Below are 19,338 nucleotides of genomic sequence, written 5' to 3' on the forward strand. Positions count from 1 at the left end.
ACATATGTCAGGATACGAGACACGGCCACGGCGTGGTGGAGGAAGGACGGGCAGCCGTGCAGCACACAGTTCGAGAGGTAGCAGCGAGAGGGGAAGAGAGCGCCGAGGGGAGGGGCCTGCCAACTCTTTTATTGCAGAGCTATAATTCACTCCCCTGTAAACACCAAGCAAAAGAAGGAAAGCCCATCCAGTAATTACAACGACTGCTCGGGGTAGGTGCAGCCAGGCAGCTGCAGCGGAAAAAAGGAGATGTTGGCCAACACTATGTATTCAGCGGCAAGTGTATTACCACTGGCAGTCATCAAGACACATTTCTGTGATTTTTGACACTGCAAAGAAAACGAAAAAAAAATGAAAAAGTAAGAAAGGAATAGGGACAACATGACAACGTCACTATGGCTCCGGGGCCTGACCTTTAGACCAAAGGGCCGTCAAACACCTTTTGTTAAACGCCGTAAACAGGGACCACAGAGCAGCTTCATCAGGGGGGGGACAACAGACACATCTCAAACCAAAGGGGATGCATTGGCTTTGGCACTGTAGACATTAAGTCAGACGAACAGGGGTTCTGCCTCGGGTTAGGTGACGAGAGGACAGGGGATGGAGGAATAGCAGCTTATTAACCATGTTTGGTGGGTACAGAGGAGAGAAACCTGAAAACGGTAAACAAGCAGCAGACGGCGAGGGGACAGCTGCGATGGCAGGGTGATCTGGGGGGGCTGGCTGCAGGCTTCGCTCACCTTCTCCAGTTGTTGTCCGGGGGCGGGGACAGGTACGCCGTCGCGTACGGAGAGCTCTCAATGTGGACTTTGGTTAAGGAAACACACTAATAACACTGTACACTAATTACATAGCGTTTCTCTTATGACACAAGCGCAGTCGTTCCATCATTAACGTCATCAGGTGGGACAGACACGGGGAGCAAGGAAGAGATCGAGGCAGATGTAATGATGAGCGAAACCAAAATCTGTGCGGTCGGAAATCAACCACACCAGAGAACGGAGGCCTTACAAACAGGCCTGTCGTTAAAAAGTCCACAGGCTACAGTTTGAACGTGTCGCGAGCGAGGGAACATTTTATTATGCATGCGTGTCAGTGGATGTTCTCATTTATAACGGCGATTGGGAGGCAAGTGTGAATAATAGTGTGAATAATGTAGCAGCTTTGTTGAAAGAGCCACTGGAACAATGAGAGCATTATGCTTCCTGCATGGAATGCCTCCAGAGAGTTCCTGACATTGTCTCCGCAAGGGTAGCTCTACAGCCCAGGGAGGAACTCTGTGGCTCCCTCCCGTCTTAAGTCTTCGTGTTTCGTGGATAAATTAGAAATATTGTGCTAGTGCATGGTACTGCCTCCTTGATGACACATCTGATAGGGCTAAGCCATCACAACGCTGTCCCTCAAACCACTCCGTAGTATCCCTGTTCCCCAAGAGAGAAATGTAGACTAACACAGAGTCTTATGTTTACGCCAGGGCGAATGAAACAATCTTGTCAAACAGGTTATATCACTGCGTGATGCATTCTTGCACAACTATGATTATAGATCAAACCACGTTAAGACACCACAGTAGAATAAATTATGAAACATTCTTGAAAGAGAAATCTTTCAAGTTTGTCTCTTTTCTGTGAGAGGCTCAATTGACCAAGATGGAGTACATTTGGATCAAAATAGAGGAGGATAATGAATAAATAATTGTTTTAATTAAGAAAATAAACTTTCTACTGAAAATGAGGACTCCATTTACAATGTTAACCCTGGCTCCCTGTAAACATATATATAAATACATACAATACATGACATTCACATATATATATACACATAGCTTCAGGCCAAAAGGAGAAGCATCAGGCTTTCTTCAAGGCTTTCTTCAAGCTTCTGGTTCATGATTTCCCCTTCATTCAGACCGTATATTCAGTCCATTCACCGCGCCATATCCTGCTCCAGTCCGGATATCCTTCCTACTCATACATTTTCAAATGCGTCACAGTCCCCCGCCACTCTTACAAGGCCATGTCTGGACACCAGACCGGAAGGGCCTGATGCCTTCGTTGTCTGTATGATACTAGCTAGCTAGCTTATCCTAGCTAGCTTTGTTGTATGCTGGGAATGGGTTAACCTGGCGATTGTTAGTGCTTGGCACTTGTTTCTATGAACATCCTAACTGTACCGACAGCAATATTGTTTCATCTCTTTCTCTTTCTTATGACAAGTGTATTTATTGTAAGTCGCTTTGGATAAAGCAACTGCTTAATGCCCTAAATGTAAAAAACGTTAATGTACTTTCCACCAGAATACTGTTTCGGTGCATGTATGAAAACCTATAGCACTGAAACGAATAACTCAGATCCATCACAGTCCAAAAATACACAAACACCAAAGCTATGTAACACTTAGCGTCAGTGTGGTGACAGATCGCTAGGGAACCTGGTTTCAGATGAAACCAGTCCTAATGAGCACGAGATGGTGGACGGCTGGCGGCTGACGGTCGGCCACCAGGATAGAACGTTCCGGACTAATGGCAGAATGACAAAGGCTAGGTGTGACAGAACTGGAGCCAACGTTGCGTCACTCGGCCTCTCGGACGGCCTGCGCCGCAGAATGAGTATTCCGTGATGGCAAGAGGCGGGCACTGATACATACGTCCTTCCCGAGAACAGGAATAGACTCGGTGTGTCTTCAAGACGGCCACGCAACATAGATTGAACGTGAGCTTCAAAGCAATGCATAGGCACCCCAATAAGAGACTATCCAGGAACTATCCAGTCCCAAGATGTAGTATTCACGATCATTGTTAAAGGCTGAAACATTTTCAGACAATCTGGCCACAACTATGCTATGAAACGTCATTCTTGGAACGACAATAGCTGATGGGTTATTTGAGGTCAGTGTTGCTCATGTGGCCAAGCTTTGGGGGGTTGAATTCAAAATATTCAAACCACTAAGGAAGTCTTGTTTTTTTATTGGACAATCAGGAAGAAACTCAGCCAGAACTCCTTTATTTAAATTGATATGTAGATTACATTTGAATAAATCAGAGCTGTGGTATACTGATACCTCAAACACGTATCTCAGCTCATGTTAAGGTAAGATTATTGTATATTAAATTATTGCAACAAGCATTTTGAAAGAGATGGCACTTTTGGTACAAGCTGAAATACTCTTAATGTCTTAAACATTACAATTCGACTTCACAAAATAATAGCAGCCTCATTTTGCTGCCAGTGTACAGCAAAATGTCAGGCACAAGACATTTGCTCAGAAAGCGTCAGAGGAACGAAGGAAGTTTCTAGAACACCAGCTGTCTAGTTTGGCCAGATTAAAATTGTAAAACAACCAAGAAAACAAGCTTCCACTGTGAGGGACATATGCTGCCTACAGAACAGAAAAAAACCTCCAGAGCATGACCCTAGCTCCACTGGGCAAACAGTCTGGGGCCCGGCCTCCCTCATCTCACTGTGAGACTACATGCTGCACTGACCAATTTGTGTTTTTCAAAAAAAAAAAAAAGACCAGAGAGATGAACTGTGTTTTCCCGAGACAGAAAGCCGGTTAAAATTTGAGCGCACACGAGCAAATAGAGAGACTAATAGTATGTTCACACTCCTCAGCTGAGAATTCAAGGATTGTCGGTTTTGCATTTTGGTCACATGGCTTTGTGTCTAGCACTCTTCCAAACAAGAAGCAAAGTCTGACTGTAATTTGAGCAAGGCGCTCCTGCACTCAGCCTTACATCAGGCAACCTCCGTGCTCTTTCGACCGTAAACAAAACAAGAGAAAGCCATGAGATGTGCCAACATTCTGTGGCGAGTTAACAAAATAGAAAAGAAAGTTAGCAAAAATGGATGTTCTTGAGAACATTTGCAGTGCTCGCCTTTGCGCACATACAGTGCTATATGATTTGTATAGGCTTCCAACAAAAGCCGACTTGCATAGGAAAATGCCAAGTGCCAAAAAATTAAGCCTACACCCAAATCTCTCTCTCTCACACACACACACACACACACACACACACACACACACACACACACACACACACACACACACACACACACACACACACACACACACACACACACACACACACACACACACACACACACACACACACACACACACACACTTTATGGAGAAACTTCTGCCAACTCAGAGTGGTGGGCTGCAAGCTGCATTTGCCGAAAACAAAAAAGGCCTCCATTGATTTCATCGGTGGAGTAGTTGCTAGTGAGGAATGTTTTGGATCTGTGCCGGGCATAGTGGGAACCATTGGACCGAAGCAGTGGACTACCATTGAAATTAGAAACAATAAACCACCAAGTTTGTCCTATTGCTTACTACACGTCAGTCTAGAGTCTGGACCGTGTGTTACAACATGGCCAAGCTCCTAGCCAAAGTAACAGGAGAAGCACTCTCTTCAACCATGAAGCCAATCTGGTCTCTAAGGACGAGACAATCGTATTGCCGTGAGCAAATATTTACAAATATTCCCATGTTGTAAGCCTTTCAAAAGTGATACAAGAACCGCAACAATAACCAATTCTTGCAACAGTTTACAGAGCATTGTGATTCGGCGCAAAATGATCATCATCTCAATCTCTGACACTTAAAATTAAATATAGGAATGGAAGATAAGGCTGATCATACACAAATCGCAAACCCTCAATATTCATTTTCATTATGGGAACCTATCGCTAAGCAATCTGAGGCGAACTATTGTGCACAATGCTCGTCTTCCACTTGCTATATGGGCTTCAAACAACAGACCACAAGACTTCAAACAGGATCAAATAACAAGGCTCCTGTTGTTCGAACACACACCGGTTCATACTGCTGTGCCAGCCTTGTGGATGTGGAATCCCCAAAGGTCGATACTGTGATTTCTCAATCCGATGCTTCTTAATGGGGAAGTCGTAGCGACATTACTTTAATAATGGATGCCTACGTAGTTGAGAGGGGAAGGGAGGCCAGGGTGAGTGCGCGCCTGTTGCATTCTACAAGCATTTAGTGACTCACACCTGCAACAGAGGGCCCTGGTGTAATCAAGACGTGTTTCTCCATGGAAAAACAGTGGATTTTTCATTGCAAAATAGAGCAATGGTGTAATTAAAACCTATGTAGAAACAGTGAGTTTGTCATTGTCATTGACACACAACGTTGACACGTATCTGTTAACCACTGCAAATGTATAACAGTTCACAATAACACAATATACCATACAGCTGCCCTGTACTGAGGAATATCATAGACATCAGGGATCGACCGATATATCGGTCGGCCAATATTATCGGCCGATATTCGCGTTTTTTACGTGTATCGTATCGGCCGATACGCGGCTGATTTTCGCCGATATTATTTTTTTTTACTTGTTCTCCCTCACCTGTTTTTAATATTTGTTAAATATTGTTCATCTACTTGTTCTTACTTGTTCTACCTCACCTGTTTTTACTATTTGTTAAATATTGTTTTTTATATTGAAGTTCAATAAATGTTCCTTTTTCAAATTGAGACTTGTAACATTTGATATCAGTGTAATTTTTATGATTGAGGGAGCAAAAGCAGTATCGGCTCTAAATATCGGCTCAAGAAAATCGGTATTGGCGTATCGGCTAAGGCTGATAAAAAAATATCGGTATCGTATCGGCCCTAAAAAATCTGTATCGGTCGATCCCTAATAGACATAGCTCAAACCAGGGCCTTCACTCAGGCATCCCAGTCCACTCTGCCACAGAACACAACACACCAACCTGATGACCACAAAAACCACTCGCATATTGACATTACTGTTGACACCTTGATAACATCCACATTGCAAGGTGTGCTTTTTATGACGCTGTGAATTCAGAAGGCCTGCCTGCCGTCGAGTGTGTGAAGGATATCTGCCGTCCGTGCTTGTCCAGGGGCCGGCGAAGCGGGGAGTTGATGCGGTTCCGGTGGACCCTCTCAACCAGTCCATGGTGACGGGTCCCTCTGACAGAGTCCAGCCCTGAGGGGAAGCCACCCTGGGGAGTGGGGGCACAGGCGAACAGCGGTCAGATCTCCCAGGCTTACGTGACTCGTACAGCAGATGGGCTTTGCAGTGTGAGTTGTGACCACAAAAACAATATTCAATATTTTTTCTTTCTGGGATTTTGGTAGGAATCGCCATTTCTTTCTATTTCTTGCTAGATTATGTAGGGTGATGCCATTCCGAATAAATAAAAAACCATTATTTTTATTTTATATATTATTTTTATATTATAATAATTCAATTGATATATTATCATAATTAATAAGCAAAACCCCACTGCAAAGATGAAAAATATAGTCATATCTAGCCTAAGCAATACAGAGACATAAGACAGAGGTAGGCGTTCAATTCAGAGGGGTTGATACTGTGAGAGAGGATTCAGTTTGAGTTTTATATTATTTATTAAAACAATACATACAATCCAAAAATATACACTGCAAAGGCAGCTTCATGTTTTCAAATGTATCAGCCATTTCTTCTTGCGGCATTCCCTGTAGGACCATTATTCTGCACACTCTGTACACTTGGTTTGAATGGAGCAGGCGGTAGGTAATACATAACCACCAAAGAGTGAAATTCAGCAGCCATTCAGAATAAGGAGTTTCCCTTTCCCATTAGGCTAAGGGATCCCCACAGCTTAAAAGCCACTTTGCCTAACAACTGGGATTGATTTTCTGCACCGCGGTCATAGTGCAACTATCACAGCTCTGCCTCAAAGGCCCATTCTTCCAGCCCAAAAAGGGGACTTTTACCTGGCCCCTCTATACCCTGGTTGTGTACTCTCCTCGGAAAACGGACACAGATACTGGTGTTCAGCTATTGCAAAGCACTGCAGTGATAAGAGCATTACAAGCACTGTGCCTCTCAAAGAGGGGCTGGGAAAAACATGCAACCAGAGCTAAGCATTGATCTACTATTCTGTCTTTGCCAAAGTCTGTATAAAACCCCATCTGAATTATTTAATGGCCTCAAGGGGGTGGGCGAATTTGCACTTCTGAAAGTCCAGTACAGTGTTCTGCTGTTCTTCTGCCAGGAGTTTAGAAAACACTTGAATAGACACTTGAGGGCAGATGCAACTGGCCTTGAGAAGGCGAATGCTGAAAACAAGACCTTGGCTTGGGTTTGGATCGGAATTATACAGCGGGGGCTTCGGTTCTAGTTGGATTTAGCCATCACATAGACTTCTTTGTTTTTGTATTTATTTTCTTAACACTAACTTTGTCGGACGTGTCCAATGAGTGCCATTATCGAAGGAGCACTAGGATAGTCCATGCAGCGCAGTTGGCGAGGGCTGTTACCCACCTGGAAGTCGTTGCTGGTATTGCCAATCTGGTTGACGTTGGGCAGCGATCCGCCATAGTATGGGGCCCGTGTCTGAGACAGGCGAAGCTGCTGGATCTTCTGAAACTGCACCTGCCACGTCAGAACAGAAACACAAACACGCATAATTTAATATGAGTTTTTGTTTTTATCCCCAACTCTCTAACTGAGCGCGGTGACTGTTTAAGGCTTGTTGCTAATGGAACAGGGTGCCGATTAGAGATTGGCCTTCCACTCTTATTACAAAACGGCCTTAATCCAGAGACAGAAAAATATGGCAATTACCGTCTATTATCTTGTTGTGCCCATGCTTTTGTCAGAACCGCTCTTTGATTCGGTTGCCTGTATCGACACCTTGGAGCGTGTATAGAACGCTATCAGTATTTACAATTTCAATCACGCTGCTCCCTACATGAGGCAAAGTACGTAACGTAATAACTAATAGCCCATTTTTTCTGTTTCCTTTGAGTAGACCGAGACACAAGGGCCTACAAGCACCAAGTGATTGCCTTTCATGTGACGACTAGATTCCTGACCTAGGTCACCAAAGGCGAGATTAAAGGGTAGCTCAACACCAGTTTCAGCAGGAGAACTTCCGCAACATGATTCAAAAGATGCATCTGAGCAGTCAGAAAAGGAAATTGACACTTTGGGGTACATAACAGCATTTTTGAGGGGCTTTGATGGAGCAAGGGAGTGTGAAAGAGGTCACGCTCCCTCGAGGTTGGGTGCACAGCCAATAGAAAACGACCACTCTGGAAAATAATATTTTTTTCGGGAAAATATCTATTTTTTCCAGTTGTCTGTGAATCTGTACAAGCCAATTTCATTTTAAGATAGCTCCCAGCACATTCTGACCAATGGGGGCTAAAAAAAAATGCAGGGTGAGAGCAGCAAAGGTATTTTTTAATCAAAATCATGCTCTGTTACTAGCTCTCTCTTTTTGGCACTGATTTACCACAATGTGATCAAGGGTTTCAGACGATCTTTAACTTGCAAAGTTCATAAAGAATTGCTGTAACCATGTTGTTTTCCAATAGGTACACTGGTGCACTCTGGTTAAATGTTAATACATATGTAAGGGAGAGAAAAAAAATCACAAATTGGCATGGGACCCAGGACTGTTAAAAATAATATCTACACCTACCATTAGCATCTATCTTCGCCAGCATGCGAGGAAATTGGCAATGTATATGTCCCAAAACTCTACATCAGTTGTCACAGGTATCAACTCGTAGTAAACAAGCGAGGACTTGTTCTACTAAGGTTCAGTTAACTGAGGCCATCAACAATTGGGAAACAGTGCATGTGAACTTGCATGTGAACTTGTCTCTCCTTTGTCTGATTTTTTTTCTGACGCCTTGATTTGATTGCTTGCACTGTATGTACACCAAGCCAAGACAGAGATTTTGTTCAAAGAGAACAATAAAATGCAATATCATTGTGTTTAAACCGGCATTCAGCCATTTATCAACCTTCCATTTATCCAAGAAAATACTTAAACAACAACAATCCCTAATCGTTTTTGTTAAAAAATATGATTTATGAATACTTTTATGGTAGTACCAAATCAGGCATTATTTTCTTCAACCACAGCCGTCCAAAAATAAGAATGTTTGAAAATAGGCGCTTACCTGTCGGGTGGTTTGTGTTCAAGGAGCAAACCAGAACAGAAAGCCTACTTCAAATTACAGTGGTTTGCTGGCAGAGACGGGCTGCACATCTGTCAAGCCTCTATATACCTGCACTCAGTCACTCACTGGGCCATTCTGTCTTGCAAGGGTCACTGACAGTTCATACCTTATGGCAAAGTTAATTCAGTAGAACCTCAAAACCACATCCTCTATGACTGGCCTGTTAGAACGCCCTCTAGTAAAAATAACACACTGTATGCCAATGATGGTATGAAAATAACATGAATGGTACCTTTTATATAGTCTTGGGAGAGAATATTATTGAAATGATGTACCAAACCATTTTCATGGGAGGCTACAATTTATTAAAAGATTTAAAGTTGTGAAAAATCGGGAAATTCGACGCATATAGCAATGCTGTTAACTCGTTACAAAGCTAAACATGATATCGCTGTAACCATTAGCAGTACATAATGGTAGGGAGCATGCCATCCCAGTTCTCTAATGGGAACCCATCAAACAGTGCAAACAACGTTTTTGAAAATAAATGTGTTCACCCTATAATTATAATCAACTGAAAAGAATTAATGCTTTCATCCAGGTTTTGCATGCAAACTATCCGAATTCATCACAATATCTTCAACAAGGACTTTTAGCCAAGCTATGCACTTAAAGTGGGTGATTTATACATCATCAACAGTGTGTAACACCCGTGACACATGTGTAACGGGTCGGAAATTAGGGCCTGTCCACGCTTTTGACTCTTTTCAAACATCACGGAAGGAGGAACGGTTTGTCGGACACACACACACACACACACACACACACACACACACACACACACACACACACACACACACACACACACACACACACACACACACACACACACACACACACACACACACACACACACACACACACACACACACACACACACACACACACACACCACCGGTCTTATCTGGAGATGAGGTGCCATATCACCTCATCAGATAAGATATGGGGGCAATGTCTCATAGGTGCACATCCTCTCCCCCAAACATCAACGCATCCCGTAGACATTGATGATTGACAGATTGATTGATTGATCGATTGATTGATTGATTGATTGATTGATTTGAAATGCAACACTAGGCAATCAATATCATCTGACATCTCGAAGAGACTATATAAAGCACATTTAACAAATCAAACCACAGACAGTTCCCTGGAACAAAGCAGAGAACATGATGCACAGAGAACAACTCTTGTTCTTTACCCTGGAGACGTTGAGATCCGTCATGAGCTGGTCAAAAGCCCGGGTCTCCTCCGCCTGCTTCTGGTTGTGCAGAGCGATCTTCTCGCTGAACTTCCTCGGGTTGGAGCCACCTGTGCCCGGGGATCCAGACATGGTGCGGGCCGCAGTTTTAAAAAAAACTCCCAGCTACTTCAGAAACTAAAAAAAACAACACGAAACCGTCTTGAGTCCAGCTTTTAGACCACACTAAAACCAGGTTTTGGTAAATCCATCGGGGGGGGTAGTAAACGCGCGTCACATCGCTCTCCCGGTCCGAGCTAAGGCCGGAGATAGAGGGCGGCTTCCCGGGTACGGAGAAACGTCAAGATGAAGTTTGCGGAGCGTCTCGCCAGGCGGTCTGGCGGCTAGCGCGGCTAGCGGCTAAGCTAAGTGTTGCTCTGATGAAAGTTGAGAGTCGCTGTGGCTAAAGCTAGAGCTACACCGTAATCACAACAGTGTACGGGCGGGGGGGGGGGGGGCGAACTGTATGAGCAGCTATATACGCTGGGTCACTTCTACAACTCTTGCGTGTTCCGAATAAACTACCGATACACTCTACGTGTCGCAGACACTTTTACTTGTTGGGTGACCGTGTTGCCGGGGTCCTAGCGGGGCGTTAATGTAACTAACAGCCCGGGAGAAAACAACCGTGGCTAGCTTAGCTTAGCTAAGCTGTCAGTCCCACAGCCGCCACCGTTGTGTGTGTGTTTGTTTGTTTTTAACCCACAAAAACACTTTGCAAAACTCGCAACAACAACCAAAACAGAACTCTAGACTCGTTAGTCGCTTTGTATACATGTGTTGTCACTGAAATGCATCGTCCTAACTGTCGTTAAAGTGAATATTGTCGGCTTAAGTGGCGAGTATCTGAGGCGTTGAGGCAGAGGTTGGCTTTTCAACAAGTGTCAGACCGACGTGAGGTCGTTGCCGCGGACGACTGCAGGTCCCCCCCGCTGAAAGTAACACGGTGCTCCCTTTCGTGGCTGATCGTCACATAAAAGCAAGTGTTATAAAGCTCCACGATACGAGCCTTTAATTAATCCACACACAACGGATGCATCGTATAAATCTGTAAAAAATAAATTAAAAAAATCCAACAAACTAAGGGGAAAAAACGCAAAATAGTTGAAGTAATCCGTCCATGATCCCTGCTTCTGCCAAGTTTCGACCGGGGGTTATAATAAAAATAATATTTGTCTCACTGCTCGTCGCTTCACTAGGTTGGTTGCAGCCAGATTCCCTGGCTTCCTCATACTCTTCGGCATGAAAAACACAAGCGTAACCTCGTAAAAAAAAAACATAGACTGCCCGAGGTTCCCACAGGGTGGCAGTAAAGGGCCTTCTTGGGTGGGTTTGAAATATAGGCTATTAATTAGAACAAAACCAATGGTACATACATTTCAACCTCGTCTTCCCATGGGACAAGTGAACCAACTTGTGGGGTGTATTTTATTTTAACCGAACAGAAAACACACATTTGGCATCTGGCAGCTTTATTCTAAAACAGATAAAATACAAGTAATGGACTGTAAATCAGGGGAAACAAAGCACTTAGAAAGTATTTACCATATTTGAGGTCTACAAGAAAATATATATTTTATTAAATCGACAAATAAGCTCTTTAAAAAGGCCTTTGAAGTAAGTCCAAACTCTAGTACAAATAGAATAGTATAAGTTTGCATCTACGGGACCAACCAGCATAATGAACCATAATACTGCACATGTTTGAAGGCTAAGAGACTCCCACACATGTTCTGTCCCTGTAGTTATTAACATTTACTACATATTATTGTAGACTGACAACATACAAAATATAAATAATGGCTGGTTTGCTGAATCTGCTAGACGAATTACATTATAAAAACAAATGTGCGCGAGCAAAGTTAATTTTCAAGGTCAGTGACAATGATAGCCAATCCAATGTAGTACAGAGTAGAAGTCCTCAACAAAGGTGTATCAGACTTAATGGGGAAAGACCATAAAACAGAACCAAATCCAGTCTATTTTGGAAGGGACAAGACACATTATTTCACTTTTCGCCAGATTAAAGATGAAGGAAAGCTTTGGCGGTGTGAGACAGAAGTGGCATATTTTTGTCTCAAAATGCTGGTAGAGATGTTTGTTGAGTCAAAGATCAACCAATATATAGGTCAAATGGCCATGGGCAGTGATATCAGATGCAAATTCAAACTGAAAAAATCCATACTGAAACAGTAGGCAGGTTATTTGAAATAAATATTTATGAATATAAACACACTAGTGTTTTCGGAATTAAATACAAAATGCAGAATTTTAAGAGTGCCTCAAATTATTGGCACAACTATTCCAAACTAACCCTTTGAATGCCTTTTTCTGTTAGAAAAAAAAAAAAGCTCTAAAAACAATCTATGGCAGACAAGCTGGAGCTATCTTGAGTCCAAATGTAGGACGAGTTGGAGCAATAATGAAACATGTACTACAGCCCTGCTGTGAAGTACGACAGCACTCTGTTACTGGGGAGGGTGGGAGATATAAGGTCTTAAACTTCCGGCTGAAAAAGTGAAATAAAAATATTTTCTTGTTTTCTTTCCCCACATAAAATCATCATTCTGCAAGCAATCAAAGCTCATGCACAAAATATTTGCAATGCTTAGCACAACAACGCAAAAATGTTCTTGAATCCAAATTTCAGCAACAAAATCATAAATGATATATGGTGATGCACCTAATCAAAATAATACACATACATTTGCATATGCAGATGCAAGAAGTGCAGAGGGAATCATAAATGGAAAGTATTGCAATTTTTTTAGCAATCCACTTTAGGGAATGTGTTGTAAGTCTCTAGATGGTCTCTCAACTTCCTTTATTTCCCATAGAACTTCTTGTTGAGCAGGAATATAAGCAGGTTGACGTTGATGGTGGCCCGGTCAAAGAGCTTCATCACGGCCACGCCTTCATACTGCAGCTGCAGGAGATCCTGGGAGGCACCATGGAAAGATTGCAAGGTGGATGTTGTTATTCCAAGACAGAGGTAATCAAGCCCATTTCCTACTTATTCCAGTCAAATCCACTTAATGAGGAAATTCTGGTCTGGAAATAGAGATGGAAATAAAGTTGATCTTGTGGATATCCTACCTGATATTGTAATGGTACCGTTTCCAAGTGCACACCCAGTAACTTTGCCTTCACATCAAACACTCCGACTGTCTCTGACGGAGAGATCTCAAAGATAACGTTCTTCAGCCTGAAATGAGAAGAGATGATCATGAACCGACAGACGGATGCAAAGATTGGCTAAAAGCCATATTGAATACCAGGAGTAGAGGTCAAGTTCAATTCAGTACCATGAACCACAAACCTAAAAATGAAATATATTTGACTGAAAACACAAACCCACGGCGAGTGGGATTGCTAATCTCAGAAAACAATAACAGCAGTTAATCTCTAAACATCTCGAAAAGCCCTTCGCTGATGGAAGCAGAACTCACTGGTTTGTCTGCAGATCGTCGATCTCGATCAGCACGCCCTTCTCGTGGAGACGCTGGGCGTTGTATTTCATGGACGTCTGTTTGCTCTTCTTTCCCTTGTTTTCGCCCGATTTCCTTGACAAACGGATTTGTGGGAGAAACACGTTATCATATGCTGCCACTCGTTTCTCATGCGTCTGACTCGGTTAGTAGATGGACAATTGGGGCCGATTGATGTACCTCCTCACCATAGATCAGGTTTTTCCTAACCGTACAACAATACACCGGCATTTTATCAGCCAACATCAACATAAAACACTTTTACTACTTTTGTTTCTATTTTTAAACCAGGGATGAGGCTTTTAAGATGCCCATATATATCAATGACTTGCCGTGAGTGTGCTGGCAACATATCAGAGGCATTGTTTTTTTAATGACTTGTTTATTACATAATCGAATGAGAATCCATACTTTTGATTGGCTAGTCCATGTGATTTCAATCCACTTACTTTCCCTTGGTGGCCAGGTTGTCCATGCATGTCCTGATGTACTGGTTGTAGTAGTCGATCTGCACGTTAAAGAAGTTGGTCTTTGAGTTGAGGGCGGTGTTGGTCTGCTGCAGTTTCACCAGCTCAGCTTTCCTGCGTTGGCGATACCGCCGTTGATTCCTGATGTCCTGTATGATGAAATCGCACCGTGCGCACACACACACACACAGAGAGACAGAGACACAGACACAGACATACACAAATTGCAATGGTGGATTAGTAACGGGTTACCCTTGAGAGCAGGGTTTTAATATCAGCTCAGGTCAAGCCTCCTGGCGTGTATTGTGTCCTATATCCAAGGATATAAGGACCCTACATTAGCTGGAAATCCATTCGTCTGAACTCCCTTGTGTTTAGGTCTAGCAGAAGGGTCAATTTTTGTTTCTGTGTTTATGGGGAACCTTAACCACTATACTTTCCACACGTTATATACTTCATCCATTATGTACAAGGCTCCCCTGTAGACCCTCACGAGGAACAGCAGAGGAAACCAAGCGGGTTGCTGTGGTCTTACCTTGGCTATGTCGTTGATGAGGTCCTGGTAGCGGTTCTCCGGCTGAACACGGCCTAGCACCGCCAGCCTCTCCAGGTTGCTCCTGATCTTGTCCTTCTTGCCCTGGAGCGTGAGGCTGTCGTCCACCACCGACTTGGCCTGCTTCATCTTCTCCGGGGTCTTGGCGTCGCGGATGGCCCGCCTCTGCATGGCACGCTGGTACTCCAGCTCCTGGTGTACAGGGCAATGGGTTCAGTGTTTGATGGGTCGTTTATGACATAGAATGGCCGAGTGTTTGATTTGAGAGTTAATTGAAGGGCGTTAAGAGAAGTGTTGCCACAGTTACCTTGAAAAAGCAATCTGATTACTGATTACTAGTTGCTCCTTAAAATAGTAACATAGTTACTTTAATGATTACTTGATTTTAAAAGTAACTAAGTTAGATTACAAGTTACTTTAGTTACATTTAGCTGCGACAACACCCCCTGCCTCTGGAGAGTCAAGGTCGGTACTCGCCTCTGATAAATTGAAGTCTTTGGAGACTTACGCTTCACACGCACACAAACAGACAGACAGACAGACAGACGCACAAACACACACCACTCCATCGCTCTCAACGCCAATCGGTGATCCAGTAAAAAAATAGTAACGCACAGTGACTTTGATGAGTAACTTTAATCTGATTACTGGTTTGGAAATAGTAACGCGTTAGATTACTCGTTACTGAAAAAAGTGGTCCGAGGCCAGTAACGCGTTACTAAGTAACGCGTTACTGGCATCACTGGTTAAGAGATTCACTTTAATATGTTAACAACTTCAGGAATATCTCAAACACAGAGCAGTAGGTACGTTGGTAAATGATCCAAGTGAGTAAGCTGATTTAGTTTAGACTCAAGTTCTTTCTAACCTGCTCAGGGCCACATGAAGACTCCAGTATCTCAGTGAGAGTTTCTCCTGGTTGGAACCGGATCACATCCACGATCAGCCTCTTGGTGCTGGAAGAGATAAGGAGGAAAATAACATGATGAGACCCAATAGGAATAACTCAGAAGTTAGATCACAGTCCACAAGGGGGGGGTGATAACGTACTTGAGCAGGAGGGTCTTGGCGTCCACCTCGGCGTTGGCCTCTCCGGGGACGTCAAACTTGTTGGCCAGAGTGAGCGACACCTCGGTCTTCCCCATTACCTCCTTGTTGGGGTCGTCTGGGGGAAGCGGGTTCTCACCTGGATGAGAGAGAGAGAGACACACAGAGACACAGACACAGAGAGAGAGCCGTTTGAGGGATGGGGGCAGGTTCAAAAGGTGGTTGTAGTGATGAAAGATCGAGCTCGTTCACAACCTGGTGTTGTAAGATAAGATAAGACAAGCTTTATGGTTCAGAGGGAAGTTTGTTTTGGACAGCCAGTGTTTACTGGAGCACACATGGAGCCAACATGGCTCGGTAGTCTTGGCGCGAATACCCGTCCACTAGGTTGCCAAACAATATGCCTCAGAACCACCATACTGTGGTACCAAGAGCTGCATCATGACGCCAACCATGTTGACCCTCCCCTTCTCGAGGAAGCGTATTTACGAATCCTACTAAGTCTTTTCGGGATAATGGCGTGACCATAGTAGGATCCGTAATTTCGACCTCCAGGAAGGAGCATGACGGCTGCCTGGGACTCACCGATCAGAGACTCCACCGTGGGCACCTCTCCCAGGTCCTCCAGCAGCTCGTGGATGGGGTCGTTGTGCTCTGGAGCGATGGCGTCCTGGTGGTCCAGGAGCAGCTAGGAGAGAGAACACAAGTGCAAGGATGTCACACACCGTCACTCATGAAGAAGGCAAAAAGAAACCAAAGGCAAAGGAATCAGCACAGTGTCAGTCTTTAATGTAGCTTATAGAGGTATCAGATTGAGTTCACATCGTTGTGTGCGTGTGTCTGTGTGTGCGTGTGTGAGTCTGCCTCAAACTCACTGTGTGTGTGTTGATGACCTCTCCGATGGAGATATAGATGACTGGTTTTTGGAGGTTGACCAGGTCTGAGTATTGATCCACGTTGAACTTGTCTTCCAGCGAAGGGACGTCACAGGCGGCCAAGATGAAACGTCTGTGGTGGAAGACACGACGGGCACGGACGTTTTATTAGACAGAACACGACAGCAGTGAAGATTTCCCCCTTGCTTCTGAGCGATGCAACACACACACACACACACACACACACACACACACACACACACACACACACACACACACACACACACACACACACACACACACACACACACACACACACACACACACACACACACACACACACACACACACACACCTGAACTTCTGGTAGGAGTTGGTGAGGTACTCGTTGATGGGGTTCAGATGGGCGTTGTCCCCCTGGAACATCTTGTTGGAGGCGGCGTGCTGCAGCAGCTTGGCGATGGAGCCCAGGTTCCTGCGCTGGTCCGTGGTCAGCTGACCCCCGGCCGACAGCTCGATGATGTCAAAGGCGTCGGGGGCCACGATGGCGGGGTTCATGTAGCGGTAGTACAACAGATTGCCCACAATCTGCCCGGTAAGGGAGACTTGATTAGATCCATGTTTTAGAGTAGTTTCATTAGAACTTGACTTCAATGGGAAAATCATTCCAAAGAAAGCCTGAAGCGCGTAGCCAGAAAGCCCAGAGAGTGTAGGAATGCAGTAGCTGGAGACAGGATCCAGGAGGAGTCTCACCTGAGATCAGCCAGCAGAGAGAAGGACACCCCTACTCCCCGCCCAAACCCTCCCCATACAAAGAGGCTGGAGCCAGGGGAAGAACAGGCCACCAGAAAGGGCTAAGGCAGAGCCGGGCTGAGAAGAATAAAGAATTAAGGGAAGGAAAGAAGTATGAAAGAGAGGAAGAGTGGCATGGTGGCGATGGAGACAGTGTATGAAAGAGTGAAAGAGGGAGAGAGAGCGAGAGAGAGAGAAAGGGTTTGAATGAAGAAAGGCTTAGGTAAGCATCGCTGGACAAGCTTGGAAGAAAAACTCAGTTTGATGTAGGGAGAAAGATTCAAACAGCGACAAACCTTGACCAGCTCGTCTTCGGTGGCGTCTGGGAACTTCTCATGCAGCGTGTCCTTCAGCACCTTGGAGATGAACCTCATCCCGTACCTGGCGGAGGATCCCAACCAAGACAGCACAGCACGTGATAGTTAGAAGCTGGATCCACAACGACCGTAACAACAACAACAACAGACTTTGATGAAGCCGGAGAGGATCGCTTACGGGATCTTATCCACCGAGACAACGATGGCCTGCAGGAACTTGTCCGTGACCGCCTTCATGTTCTTGATGGACGCCTCCAGCCTGGTCCTCACCTCCTCGTGGGCCATGGCCTGCTCCGGGGTCACCTCGTACGGCAGCTTGCTGTTGGGGCGACGGGGAGAGAGCGGGGCAGCATAGTGTGAATAAAAAAAAAAACGGCCTGAAATTAGCACAGATGGCGTACTTTCCTAGCCTGGGTCCCCCGCCTACGTACCTCCGCTAAATGTTCATTTCCCCGTTAGTACAAGGTCTGGATTAGCGGTGTATTCGCGGGGTTTTCCGCAGCAAATTTTTTGGCTGCCCAATCAGCGAAAAGATGGAGTTGCCATCACGACCAAATGTTAGCGATAAGTTATGGCAGATCCAGAGTGGCACCGGGCAGATCCAATAGTTTTAAACTCCAACTGACACCCGCCTTCAAGTGAGGTAACGTTTGCCAATGGAGAGTGGCCAGACTCTGTGGGCAAATGAAATGAAGTACGACAGTCTGGTACGACTAGGCTAGTACTCTCCGCCCCGACCCAGAGAGTTCAATGTTGTACCTGTTGTTAAAGACAAACCAAGTCGTACAGGTCATCCCCCCCCCCCCTAGTACGAAAGGGGGGTGTCCTGTACGACTTGGTTTGTAACGCTTAGCAAAGGGTTGGGGCTCAGCAAAGGCAAAGGTCAACCCTTTGCAAAGCGTTAAGGCTGCCAGCGTTCACGCTCCCCTCCTCCAAGTAGGAGCATCACGGCTGCCTCCGAATCGGTATGAAATGAGCACAGATGGCGTGGGTGGGGGACGGCGGGGGCCTCACCTGGCCTCTCCGGTCTGCGTCTCCATCTGGTTCACCCAGCTCTTGTAGATGTCGACCGGGTCGGTCTTGATGTTCAGCGCCTTGTCGTCCATGATGTCCTTGACGGCCGGGGCCAGGATCTGCCGCAGGGCGTTCTGGCCCCGCGCGCCACGGTTGAAGCTGACCACCATCTTGATCACCGTGGGGTTCCCCGTCACGATCTCCTGGATCTGGTCCACTTTGGATCTGTGGGGGACGGGCGACAGAGTGGGAGCGTTATGGGTTGCGGTCAAGACAACGAATCCGGAAGAGCATATATATCCATCATTATCCTGGTCCAAGGGTCACCCCTTTATTGAGGAGTGTTCATAAAGGGGGCACTTTAAAAGCCCACTATACGCATGCTCAAAATTCTAAGATTGTTAGCTACCGGGAGGCTCTGGGCTTAGCATGCCTGGTGAAGCATGCCAAGCCCAGAGCCTCCCGGTTCTCAAGAATGGAGAATATTCTATCTGTGAAAAAGAGGATAGGAAATATAGATACAT

At 45.0% G+C, this 19,338-nt stretch overlaps 2 protein-coding genes across 4 annotated transcripts in view; both read right to left on the reverse strand.

Annotated features, from left to right (window-relative positions):
* crtc3 (CREB regulated transcription coactivator 3) overlaps window positions 1-11,582 on the reverse strand; it is a 33,984-nt gene extending 22,402 nt beyond the window's left edge. For 2 of the 3 annotated variants that reach the window (XM_060071357.1, XM_060071355.1), the window contains exons 1-4: window positions 10,223-11,582; window positions 7,310-7,420; window positions 5,875-5,999; window positions 741-800 (exon numbers count right to left, since the gene is read on the reverse strand). In XM_060071357.1, coding sequence (XP_059927340.1) covers window positions 741-800; window positions 5,875-5,999; window positions 7,310-7,420; window positions 10,223-10,354 — 428 coding nt within the window. In that variant the 5' untranslated portion in view covers window positions 10,355-11,582. The remainder of the gene's footprint in view (window positions 1-740; window positions 801-5,874; window positions 6,000-7,309; window positions 7,421-10,222) is intronic. The other variant, XM_060071356.1, reaches the window with a different exon arrangement.
* Window positions 11,583-11,716: 134 nt separating this feature from the next.
* Window positions 11,717-19,338, reverse strand: part of iqgap1 (IQ motif containing GTPase activating protein 1) — a 36,040-nt gene continuing 28,418 nt past the window's right edge. Inside the window, exons 25-37 of the mRNA XM_060071354.1 lie at window positions 18,815-19,039; window positions 17,979-18,119; window positions 17,780-17,864; window positions 17,047-17,279; window positions 16,692-16,824; window positions 16,402-16,504; window positions 15,820-15,955; window positions 15,638-15,725; window positions 14,752-14,961; window positions 14,199-14,365; window positions 13,711-13,824; window positions 13,358-13,466; window positions 11,717-13,199 (exon numbers count right to left, since the gene is read on the reverse strand). Of these exons, the coding sequence (XP_059927337.1) occupies window positions 13,086-13,199; window positions 13,358-13,466; window positions 13,711-13,824; window positions 14,199-14,365; window positions 14,752-14,961; window positions 15,638-15,725; window positions 15,820-15,955; window positions 16,402-16,504; window positions 16,692-16,824; window positions 17,047-17,279; window positions 17,780-17,864; window positions 17,979-18,119; window positions 18,815-19,039 (1,858 nt within the window). The 3' untranslated portion in view covers window positions 11,717-13,085. The remainder of the gene's footprint in view (window positions 13,200-13,357; window positions 13,467-13,710; window positions 13,825-14,198; window positions 14,366-14,751; window positions 14,962-15,637; window positions 15,726-15,819; window positions 15,956-16,401; window positions 16,505-16,691; window positions 16,825-17,046; window positions 17,280-17,779; window positions 17,865-17,978; window positions 18,120-18,814; window positions 19,040-19,338) is intronic.

The sequence above is a fragment of the Gadus macrocephalus genome, chromosome 14 (genome assembly GCF_031168955.1).
Source record: "Gadus macrocephalus chromosome 14, ASM3116895v1".
NCBI classification, from domain to species: Eukaryota; Metazoa; Chordata; class Actinopteri; order Gadiformes; family Gadidae; genus Gadus; species Gadus macrocephalus.